This window comes from Podarcis bocagei (assembly GCF_964188305.1).
Source record: "Podarcis bocagei genome assembly, chromosome: 2".
Lineage (NCBI taxonomy): Eukaryota > Metazoa > Chordata > Lepidosauria > Squamata > Lacertidae > Podarcis > Podarcis bocagei.
This window is the reverse complement of record NC_138126.1, coordinates 89985848-89998532: the sequence shown is the minus strand read 5'-3', so window position 1 is coordinate 89998532 and position 12685 is coordinate 89985848. Positions and strand designations below refer to the sequence as shown.

Below are 12685 nucleotides of genomic sequence, written 5' to 3'. Positions count from 1 at the left end.
CAATATATGCAGTGTTATATTTGTTTTAAATGTCGCAATGGTTTTGCGGCTCCCAGTTTTTTTTTCTTCGGAAACGGGTCCAAGTGGCTCTTTTTGTCTTAAAGGTTGCAGACCCCTGCTGTAGGACTATAACTGATCATTCCTGGCCATTGACCAAGTTGCCTGCAACTGAAGGAAGTTAGATCCAACATCTGGAGGGTAGCAGCTTCCCCATCCTGACCTATGCAGTGTACATGATGTGTGTAGCTCCAGTTAGCTGAGACACTTAATCCCCACTCATCAGCCTAATAATCCAGCTCTGTTTGCCTGCAAATCTCATAATGTCCCACCCAACCTGTGCTAACCAAAAAGCAAGAGCTAGGCCCTTGGCTGGACCTTGTGTATGGGGGTCCCCAGCTGCCTCCAATGCAAACAGCTCTTGGTCTTCTTTACCTTAATATTGTAGGCGGAATTTATTTTGCATGTGCAACAAAGATCCTTTATCAAGATTCCAGTCTCTGAATTGACAGCTTTTAAAAAGTTTTGCATAAATATTAAGGAGCTGTAACTGAAGACTAAGCAGTGGTAGTTAAGATGGCTTAGAAAAAATGCAAGCGGTTGTTAATTGGACAATGTATTTAATACCAGGCATACACAAGTACACTGCCTAGACCCAAAGTCTAAGGAGACAAGCATACAGCTTCCTACATATTCCAGCCTGAAACAGACCTTGTATCCTCTCCCCATCCCACTTTCTTAAAAGATAACAAACGGGTGTCATGTACAACATACATAATATCTTATTCAATGCGGTGTGTAACACCCTAGGCAAGCCTTCCCTTTCGATAAAGCAGGTTGAATCAGATTTAATTTTAATTATGAAAGGCTCAACTTGATACTGACAGCAGGAATAGAATCATAATGTAGAGACAAATGCTTGAACTTATCTCCCCTGCATGATGTAACTAGATCTGTTCATGCTGTTAACTAGAGACAGGAGGGCTGAGCCCATTTGTCTATTTAGAAAAAAAACAGATCCCAAGTTTGTCCTGGGGAGGGGTGTTCCTCTATTCCACATCAATATATTAGAATGAGATTAAACATTCTCCTGTTCACTTCCCAGACAAGACCATTCACCATACAGTATATCTGATAAACTGCTGAGCTGGTTGGGCAGGCAGTACATATAGCCAATCTTAGTAAGTGCTGCACTGCTAGGCATATATCCATTTACAGAACAGGTGCAAAGGCTTCTCTGACCTCATGGCGAAGAGACAGACTTAGCTGCTCAGGTCATTCTCCAGATTGCAGCAGAACATTTGCTCTCTTGCCTTACAAGCTTCAGTTACTTTCAAGTTACAAATGCTCAGAACGGTTAAAAAAGAAATCATGTAAGTCTCTACATCATGTTTGGTTTTTTTTTAAAAAATCTGAAAGCACCTAAATATTTTTTTTAAAAAATGCACTGTCTCCTAGGCAGGAACTCAGACATGTTATCATGGTCTCAGAACAATATAAACACAAAACGACAAATGCTCCACTTCAAACTTATTCTGCAGACAAGACTTTAATTCTCTTCAAATCTTCTACCTTCTGGGAAGCCTTTCTATAGATATGTCTGCCAAGGGACCCCTTACGTATTGGCCATGGAACTCCAATATGCTACAAAGGACTCTGAGGTGTGTTCTAGGGTTCTACTTGGTATACACTTGGTTCATTTGGTCACTAAGCTGGTTGGGTGTTGCCATTAGCACAAAACAAGCACAACCTACGAACACAGTATTATTTCATGTTTACTTGATGTATGGGAAGAATAGTAGTGGTTGGTTAACTGTATTTCAGGAAATCTCGTCTATGGATCTTTTCACTGATAACCTCATAAGAGTCCAAGGAAACTCAGAATTTCCCAGAATGCAATTTGAAAACCACTAGGACACAGTTACCGGATTGCTAGCAGTCAAAACAATGAAGTACATGGGCCTAAATGTCTTCCAGGTCAGGTCAGATTAACAAGGGACCCTAATACCAAGTCAAAAGCCCTGCTGGCAATTCCCCTCCTCTACCTCCATGAACTGGCTCAACTCCACTCATAACTCCATTAGCTAATACTGTACAAAATTAAAGTACATAGACAACTGGTCTGATGTATCTCTGAATAACAGAAAACTGTAATCAAAGCCAGTTTTTTTCTACCCAGCTCCAGGCTGGACATTTCATGCCCAAGGAGGGCTTACATTGTTAAACAGTGAAGATACACAAAGTGATTATTATATGTTTATATGCTGGACAGTTAGTTGGCCTCCTAACAGAACCTGCAGAACTTTTCAGCCATTAGTACTAAGTGCAGTAAAGAAAAAACATAACCCTGCTCTTAGTACAACTAAGTTAGTTTACTCTTTTTTTCTGGTGTCTCAATACATTACACCACTGTGCAAATGCATGTACAGTAGGATCAAAGGGCAGAACTTCAATGCATCCCACACACTGTGCCTGAAGCATGAATTGCAGGTGTTTCTGATAAGGATGTTGGGAAACAGACAACTACAGTAATTTTCTGGCTGGAAACAGTCCTATGGTCTCACTTGCTCAACAGCCAATCTCCAAGAAGAGACAACAATCAGCACCATGGAAGATACCTCAAATTCATGCATCAAGCATAGTTTAAAAATTGTCTCAGAAAGTCCTATTTCTAACTACCAGGTGCCAGTTCTGTTTGAACAGCTTTCTGAATATTCCAATTTATCTTACAAAATTAGAGACTTATTGATTAAAGGGCTCGTTCACACTTCCACTTGTCCTGTGCTTAGAAAGCATACGTCCGAGCAGTTTTCCTCTTGACCAGTGCTTTCTAGGCACAGGTCTGAGCATCTCTGCCCTTGCCATGCTCCTTTCCCAGAGAAAATCTGCTCTTTAGTTCTAAAATGGAGCAAACATCAATCCTGGAAAAAACTGAATTACTGTACTGTTTGCTCCAGTTGAGAACTAAAGAGTGGTTTTCCCTGGGGGAAAGCAGTGGGACAAGAGGAAGTGTGGGTAAGTCCTAACATATAAAAGCAGCAAGTTATTCAGGCACCTTGCAGGTGCACATACTTCCCACTTTCAGGATGAAACATAAAAGCCCTTGAGCAATCCTGAACTGAGATGTTCAATGGACTACAGTAACTCATAAACTGCACCATACACATTCCACTCTCTCTAGGATTATTAGAAATCACACAGCGGCAGTACAAAGAAGCCAGATTTATTGGTAAATCCCACATAGACACCTGTCTAAAAAGGGAAAAAAAGCCAGCCAGGAGAATCCACATTCATACTGATGGATAGAAAAGTGCTTTGCACATTCACTCACTTAGCAAACCAAGTTACACTGTTCACATTTTCAAGAGACTTTATTAAGTTTCAGTTATTATACAGTATTCCATGCTTGCATCAGTACACCAGACCCATTTAAATAAAATCTTGTGAAGGTGAAGAAGTTTTGCAACACATAATACTGCTAGACAAGCCAGAACATTATCACATCAAGGCAGACTTGCACAATGAGAATAAGATGGGGTTGAACCAGGTTCTCTTGAGCAATCCAAAATACGTTGTGTGCCAAAGAACAGCATGATAAACTAGCAGTATCAGGTGAAACAAGCATCTTTATCTGAAATGATCTAAACAAAATTTACACATCACTGTACTAAGAGGCATATGTTGCAATTTCAAGAATGAGGGAAGATTTCTAATGATGGTTATTGCATTTTAAACATCCTTCCTCTCCGACCACTCATTGAGCTTCTTCCTGGAACATCTCGGAGCCGAGGATTTTTTATTATTATGGTAAGAGTATATGTGCAGAAAACCTGAGATGGTAAGAGTATATGTGCAGAAAACCACCACTTATCTAAAATTCTAATGGCAGTATGGTTATCGAAACACATCTCACCAAAGAGAAACAATGGCTTGGAATATCTCTGAACAGCAGCACTTAGCCACTTCATATTTTAAGAACAAGAAAAATGAGATAGGAGGTCATTATGTCAAGTGTGAAAGAATTAAGTACTGCAACAGAGCACACTATGCAAGGAAACACCCACGAAAAAGACCATCTAAATAATAAATAATAATGGCAGTACTTTATATATTTTAACTGGAGCAACTGAGGCTGGCGTCCTATGCCAACTTGCAGGTATCACAGAACTCCCCCTTAGGCACGGCAGCAGTTTGAGAGGCTTAAGGCTGCACGCCCTGCATAGAAATGGTGCAAAGTACTGTACGTGCCACCAAAGGACTGCCCTACCCTGGAGCCGATTCAATGAGAAAGCTTATCCCCTTCCTGCTCTCCTATAGCCAACGCGCGCCCATCCTACCGTGGACCCATTCGCTGTACGCACACGCGTGCCTTCACTCGCGCGCCCCTGGGCACAAATCCCCGCGCATGCGCCCCCCGCGAGCCACAGTCCCACGCGTGCGTCGTACCCACCAACCTCCCCTCAGGTCAGAGCGCAAGGGGCAGAATTCCCCACGGGGCAAGAGGGCGGCCACCGGAGTGCAACCGCTTCCCCCTCCCGGCCGCTCTCCCCGGCCTCCGCTCGCCCCCCTCACCTCATAGTACTTCATGGCTCCGCACTCGGCGCTGCCACAGCCTGGCACCCTTTCTCTTCACGTGACACCCTAACATCATTGAAAGGGGCGCGGCACGAGGATCAGGACGGCGAATCACAGGGATTCGGGCTCAAGTGCCCAACCAATCAGGGGAATAGGACGGCCCCACCCGCCTACATACCCGCCCCAAGCGTCCCTATGGAAACACGTGGCGCGTGACAGCAACCGAGCCAATCAACGGGCAGGGTGATAAGAGTGGCAGGCTACTGAAGCTGTCATAAAATTCGACGGGGGGGCGGTGGGTGAGACATGAGCCAATCACAATAGGCCATAGAAATACAATAATCCTTTTGCGACTACTGTACTGCTGTAGGTGATAGGCTGAGCTGCGGAAAGCCTTGCATAGGAGTAAGCCTTGCTGAACTCAGTGGAACTCGGAGGTCATAGAATCATAGAATTGTACAGTTGGAAGGGATCCTGAGGGTTATCAAGTCCAATCCTTGCAATGCAAGACTCTCAACTGCATAGTACATGCGAGATGGCCATCCAACCTCTGCTTAAAAAACCCCAAGGAAGGAGCGTCCACCAGCTTCCAAGAGAGCCTGTTCCACTGTCAAACAGCTCTTCTGCCAGAAAGTTCTTCCTGATGTTTTGTCCTAATTTCCTTTCTGGTTACCTGAATACTGTGGTGCCTCGGGTTACAGACGCTCCAGCTTACAGGTGCTTCAGGTTACATACGCTTCAGGTTACAGACTCGGCTAACCCAGAAATAGTACCTTGGGTTAAGAACTTTGCCCCAGGATGAGAACAGAAATCATGCGGCGGCGGTGGCGTGGCGGCAGCAGGAGGCCCCATTAGCTAAAGTGGTACCTTGGGTTAAGAACAGTTTCAGGTTAAGAATGGACCTCCGGAATGAATTAAGTTCTTAACCCGAGGTAACACTGTACATTGGTTAAGATCCTACCTCCGGAGCAGGAGAGGAAGAGGGAGAAGCAAATCAGCATTCTGGCTGTTGCTCCCTCTGGAGGAAAGCAAGTGTTCATTAGAAATACCTTTATGCAGCAGCTCCAAGCCATCCCAGTTTCTGATTCGATCCCAGAATTTCCTACTTTTCCTTAAAGGTAAAGGGACCCCTGACCATTAGGTCCAGTCGTGACCGACTCTGGGGTTGCGGCGCTCATCTCGCTTTATTGGCCGAGTGAACCGGCGTACAGCTTCCGGGTCATGTGGCCAGCATGACTAAGCCGCTTCTGGTGAACCAGAGCAGCACACGGAAATGCCGTTTACCTTCTCGCCGGTAGTGGTACCTACCGGTATTTATCTACTTGCACTTTGAGGTGCTTTCGAACTGCTAGGTTGGCAGGAGCTGGGACCGAGCAACAGGAGCTCACCCCGTCATGGGGATTTGAACCGCCGACCTTCTGATCAGCAAGTCCTAGGCTCTGTGGTTTAACCCACAGTGCCACCCACGTCCCTCACTTTTCCCTAGGCAGTCCCTATTTTCATTGGCAAAATGTTGGATGGCATGCCTTTATGGCAGACATAGGCAAACTCCGGCCCTCCAGATGTTTTGAGACTACAATTCCCATCATCCCTGGCCACTGGTCCTGTTAGCTAGGGATGATGGGAATTGTAGTTCCAAAACATCTGGAGGCCCGGAGTTTGCCTATGCCTGCTTTATGGCCTACAAAGTTATTGGCAGGCTAACATTATAGGCAGTATATTGCGAGAAGACCACTGGGCCGAAACTGACAATAAAAGTCTACTGGTGCAGTCTTTCTCTAATCTCTAATAATAATAGGTTCGAAACTTAATCCCACAACAGTCAGATGGAATGTAGTTTCCTCTAGTTTAATGGCCTAGCAAGGCCAGAAACGAAGGGCCCTGCTACTGCCACCTAGTGGATATAACATTACTACTTCTTAATTACAGTCCACCACAAATCCTGGTAAACCATAAAAGCTTCCACAATATTGCCAGCACTGAACCTCAAAGAGTTCTATTGCAAAGTACAATCCCTACAGCTCAAAACACAACATCCCATTCAACTTGCAGAGAAGAAATTCCTTCTCATCCCTGTACCACAGGCCGCGACATAATAACACATGATCAGCCGTCTCCTCCACTGCACGTACTTCACAGGAATCAAGGTTGGTCTTCTCAATGTTAAACAAATTACTCTGAAGAATGCAGTGCCCTGTCAAACCATAAACAGACTAATCTGTCTCATCTGTTTGCTGACTATAGATCCAGAGGAAAAAAGTAAACCCTCCTACCAGCCTCATCTTTTTCAATGTCTTCAAGCATTATGCTCCTGCTTAACCCAACACTTCTAGGAAAGACAAAGGTAATACATTGTCCATTTATACGTGTCCCAAAGCATATTTGTCAGTCTGAACCTCAGTCTCATTATATATAATTCCCATGTGGACTGAAACCCAATAAAAACCAGACCCAGAGACCTTTTCGTTGTCGTTAAAAATCATGGACAGCACAGCACATTTAACCTCCGTACAAACAAACCAAAATAAATGCTCATTAAATAGCCAACTTCATCTAATTCCCCTGCAAAGAAACCAGAATGAATGCTCAGTAAACAGGTCATCTGGAAGAGCCCTCTGTTTGCACAATGCAAGGTGCAGTTATCTAGTACAGTTTCATCATAAATACAACATGGTTGATAGTGGCAAGGAAGACAAATATGGGAAGGAAGCCTAATAGTCTCATAAAGTTGCTAAGACAAGCCAACAGAAGTACAACACAAGAGAAGGAAATTATTACAGATCTCAAGTCTCTGTGTGGTTGAGGAAGAGCCTCCCATTTATTTTAGCTCCTTTGCTTAATCCTCTTTCCTTAGCAAATGCCCTTCATATGTACTGTGCATACTGCAAGGCTATTTCAAGCACAGGTTCTATTAATATAGCCTCTGGAAAACAGTGCAGGCAAATGAATAATTGGAGGAAATAACTTAAAAGGCCAACTCTGTCTGAGGCTTCACTTTTCTATTTGTAATCTCCCCTGCCCTGAAAAAGTCATTATTTCTAGGACAGCATTTCAAATTAAAAGCAGTGGTTTTTTTCTGGGGGGATGCAGGGGTACACATACCCTAAACATTTTGTGAATCTTTGTACTTTTGTCCATATATTGTATTTATTTTTCCCAATTTGAACTATAAAATGATGATTTTCTTGAGTCAAAATGCGAGTACCCCTAAACATTTTTTAGGGGTAAAAGCACTGAATCTCCTTCAGATTAATAATTCAGCTAACGTGTAGCAAACAGAGATGCTTATGCCTAGATTTCCAGCATTGGGAGGGGATATGAAGAGCTATAGATCCTCAAATGGCTTTAAAAGGCTGGATTCATCCCCCGTATATCCCCCCGACACTTTTAAATCACTATATTCCTCAGACAGTGGAAACTTTACCTCACCCAGGCAGACAAATTCTGGAAGAAATGGTTGCAGTCCTAGATAGCCAGAGGATAGCAGTGAAGAAGTATACACATAGCTGCAGATGTTGCCTCTTGCTGTTCCGGCTTTTGAGATTCAGATTTTTTTTTTCTTGTTTTCCTCCTCCAAAAACTAGGTGCGTCTTGTGGTCTGGTGCGTCTTATAGAGCGAAAAATACGGTAGTTGAACAGGCAAGCCAGATTGCCTGGAGTCCCTTTTGCCCCTTTCACCAAGTGACTAGCTATCGCAAAGACTCCTGCGCTTGTTCTTCTCCCCTGCCCACCTGCATTATGGCTGTCTGTGACCGTGGCCTTGTCTGTGTTCAAGTAGACTCCTAAGGCTTTTTGAGCTTTGAGGGCAAAAGTCAACTGAAGTGGGCAAAAGTGATGATCTTGCTCTATAAATTAGTGAGAATTATACTTCAGAAGATGTAGGCATGCAGAAGGTCCCGGGGTGGAATTCAATGCAGCACTAAGTGGGGTAAGCATGTATGGAACAACATCTGCTTATATGATGAGATTTCCCCCCTGCACCCCAAAAACCTTTATTTGGGAACAAATTTGTGGGATGTGGGTGGAGGAGAGAAAAGTCCTGTTGCACAGGTAGGCATCATTCCAGCACACAACAACTTAGTTGACTCCTGCCCCAGGTTCTTTCCCAGCCATTCCCAGTTAAAATGTTGTGTGATGGAACAGCGTCATTTTCACACCATATATTTAAAGCACATGACTTCCCTCAAATAACCATGGGTTTTCACCTCACAAAACTAGCATCTTTAACAAACTACAGTTCGAAGGATTCTTTGCAGGAAGCCTCGTGCTTTAAATGTATGGTGTGGATGTGACATGTTGGAAACAATCTCGGCTGCAGACCTTGAAGAATTGCTGCTTATTACCGTAAGTAATACAATGGTACCTCGGGTTACATATGCTTCAGGTTACAGATGCTTCAGGTGACAGACTCCGCTAACCCAGAAATAGTACCTCAGGTTAAGAACTTTGCTTCAGGATGAGAACAGAAATTGCATGGCGGCGGCGCAACAGCAGCAGGAGGCCCCATTAGCTAAAGTGGTACCTCAGCTTAAGAACAGTTTCAGGTTAAGAACGGACCTCCAGAACAAATTAAGTTCTTAACCCGAGGTACCACTGTACTGGGCTAAATGTTCTCCACGGTCTGATTCCATATAAAATAGCTTCATATTCTCACATGTACTTCCAAGTAAACATGCAAAGGATTGTGCTGTAAATCTGTTAGTGGTCATTTATTACAGCCGCTGAGTTTTCAACCCACATGTATATACAGCTATATTATCAGTCCACTTCACCTTAATTGTGAAGCAAATTATGCAAATTCATGGCTCAACAAATAAGTCTTCCACCTCACCTTAAGGTTTAGAGGCATAGGAGGACCTGGGAGAATTTTCATTCCTTTTTCCTGCTGTGAAATATTTCCCCCTTTGCCAGTTTCAAGGCCTTGAGCTATGTGCAAAATATGTTCTGGTGTCACTTTTGTCTGAACATGTTGAGTGACTAGAAGACACTTCTGTTGCACAACCTTTTGTAATACTATACTATACTAACCTTAAACTGGTTTGTGCCTGATCAGCAGTTTGCCTGCAGAAGGGTGTTCACCCATGGAATTTAGCACTGTTGCCCAATGTCTGCATCTGGCAAAATACAGGTGGATGTGATTAACTGTACACACTGCATTACTTATACTTTCTCTTTGTTCGTCATGTAGCTAAGAACTGGATTCACTCCTGCCTGAACTAAACACACACACACACAATAATTTGAGAGGGAGAATAGGTTCATTGACATCCAAGGCCAGAGGCTTCTTTCACACAACTTATGGTACTGTTCAGACATTTAATAGCTTGAGAGGCTTGGTGCAGACTTATAGTTTTTTTTGTGACCCCTTTAATCTTTTTAATGAATCACGCATTTAATTATTTGCCAAGGATGTTACCTTCTTACCACATTCTCCCACAAAATGAGGCTAAAATAAATTAATGAGTCATTGCCTAGGATCTCCTCCTGGCACACCCACACAGAAAGTTGGCTCTAAACATGCCAGCACATTTGCTCATCAATGGAATCCACTGTGATTTTACACAATTCACTACTCAGCCGTTTCTTGTCTGTTACTAAATTGCAGCATTCTCTGCAATAAAAGGCAGCTAACAAAAGGCAGTGAAGACTATCATAGCTTCTGTTTGAGGTCAAAGCAGCAGGAATTCCATTATAGACACCAGCTACCCTATGAACTTCCATTTTGTATTAATCACATTTGCATCCCAGCCTTCTCTGATGAAGTCAGGGAGGCATACATGGGACGTTATTCCACTTTTTCCTTACAAAAACCCTATGAGCAACTTATGCTAGGAAATGTTGAGTGGCCCAGGATCATCATCCAATGAGGTTTTTTTTTAGTTGTGCTCAAATTTGAACTCAGCTCTCCCAGTCCCAAGCAAGGATTACTTTGGGCCACCTTCCCTGCTCTGTCACTGTTGCCATCATACCTACTGCCTCCGCAACCACTTCTACCACTGGCAGAGAAGCAGTGCTTGCATTGGCACTAACGTAAGGTGAGATATCACCAAAATTCCATGAGATCTTGTACGCACCACAAGATATTGAGCCATTTTTTATATAATTTCAGCCAATACTGGTGCCGCTTCTGCATTGGCAGTGGAGGCTGCTGCCTTGGGGGCTTCAGCTGCCTGAGGCAGCTGCCTCAGACTACCTAATAGCTGAGTCGGCTCTGCTTTTGGCACTCCAGTAGTTGTTGGACTTCAGCTCTCATAAGTCCTAACCAGAATGGTCATTCATGAGGAATGATGGGCATTCTAGTCCAGCAACATCTGGAGGACCAAAGGTTCCTCATCCCAGCTCTGGCCACTGCATTACTGTACATCAGCTCCGGTGCTGCTGAGGTACCTAAATCTGTCTTCACACCGACAGTGTCATTAAAGCTCCGTTATCTTGCAGACCATGATACGGAAGACAACCGCCATTCTATTCATTACACACCAGAAGGTTCCCTATAAACTTCATATCGTCCCTCTAAATGATGATTTCTCTGTAAATGCAGTACCAGTTAGTGGGTGGGGCTGTCCGAGATCTTGCAAGAGCCTCGTAGAGTCTAGTAAACAAGTCTGATAGCTTAAATACTATTTCCACAACAGGAAAACCCTGCACAAAAAGAGTTCTCCATTTAATTTGTGTAATTTGAACTGGCCAGCCTTCAACTGCACAAAGTTGAAACTGCACATATTAAACACACTGTACTAAGTTGCTGGCCATTCATTGTTTGTAGTCAGATTGCAAATGTGTGCTCTCAGTTAACAATGTATACTAATAACTTGGGGGGGGGGCTCTCAGCCACAGGGGGCCCTAATTCTGTACATGCCTATAACTCCACCATTGACACTTCTACGGTACTTCTAGCATAAGGAAGTCCTAGTTGCTGGTGGTGATAAGAGATTCTACAAGACCTCCAAATTGAATAATCAGTATTACTGCTACTAGTTGAAGTGCTCCACCTGCTGTTCACCGACAGCCCTGCCTATCCAGGGCTCTACTGATATAAAATTAAATATGTACAGTACTTTAGGTTGGAGACCTGCGACTAGTTGCAGCACATGAATGCCAAAATATTAGCTGACACGGGCCACTAGGGCTTTTTGAATTTTTCAACTTTCGAATTCCCAAAATGAGGGGTGCTAAAAAGTTGTAAGATGACTTGGGAATTCAAACTATATTTTGGTTAAATTAATATAATTTAGTTTTGCTTGGTAAGTAAAATGTGTGAAAAAGTGATAGAAATAATGAAAAATGATTGCCAAGTATTCAGAGCTATATGTTAATAATAATATTATTAATTTTATAGGAATTCTAAGGTCTTATATATATATAAAATAAATGTTCATAAATGTACAAGGCAAACACATAAATAAGTATATAAACCACATGGCTGAAATAGTACAGGAGAATAATCCTGAAGCTATTTTTACTTTCCCAAATTGACCTCAAATATTTCTCTGCAAGGAGGAAGGAAATGGGAAAAGCTTTCCAATTGTCTTTGGACTGTAGGGGCCTATGCCTCCCTGTAAATACAGTCTGGCAAGTATCTGTTAAGCTGAGCATACTATTAATATGAGTAAGAGATTCATGAACTAAGTATTTACCATTTCAAAGGAATGGCCAGGCTACCCAGAAAAGGCAATCAGATAAGGCATGGATGTCCAACCAGTAGATCGTTATCTACCAGTAGATCCCTGTGGCTGATCCTGGTAGATCACGGGATCCTTATCGTGGCCAGGGCATCCGTCTGTTGCTGTAAGGAGACTGTATCTACAATGAGGACACCTGCGAAAACAGTTTGTTGCGATGGTGGGATAGTGAGGCAAGGTTTTCCCTTGGTCGAAGCTGCTGTTGCATATTCCTGCTGTTGCTGCTGCCGCCGCCGCCGCTTGCTTCCCTGCTGCAGTTTCATAGAACAGTCTCTCCTGTACCCAGGGACGCGGACTTATAAAAAGTATTGGGGGGGCCCGGGAAAGCTCATGAATAATAAATAAGTTCATGAATATGCAAATAAAGTGGCGCCGCCTCCTCGTGAGCGAATAGGGGAGAGCGTGCTGCGCCTATTAATCAGCTCCGAAGG

The 12685-nt window shown here is 43.4% G+C and overlaps 1 protein-coding gene and 1 long non-coding RNA gene across 2 annotated transcripts in view; both read right to left on the bottom strand.

Moving 5' to 3' along the window:
* TECR (trans-2,3-enoyl-CoA reductase) overlaps positions 1-4706 on the bottom strand; it is a 30195-nt gene extending 25489 nt beyond the window's left edge. The window contains exon 1 of the mRNA XM_081185040.1: positions 4570-4706. Within this exon, the coding sequence (XP_081041166.1) occupies positions 4570-4584 (15 nt within the window). The 5' untranslated portion in view covers positions 4585-4706. The remainder of the gene's footprint in view (positions 1-4569) is intronic.
* Positions 1667-4532, bottom strand: LOC308582162. The gene is made up of 3 exons (XR_014005527.1): positions 4265-4532; positions 3859-3959; positions 1667-3827 (listed from the first exon to the last, which is right to left on the bottom strand). It is a non-coding gene; the product is annotated as an uncharacterized lncRNA (long non-coding RNA).
* Positions 4707-12685: the final 7979 nt, after the last annotated feature.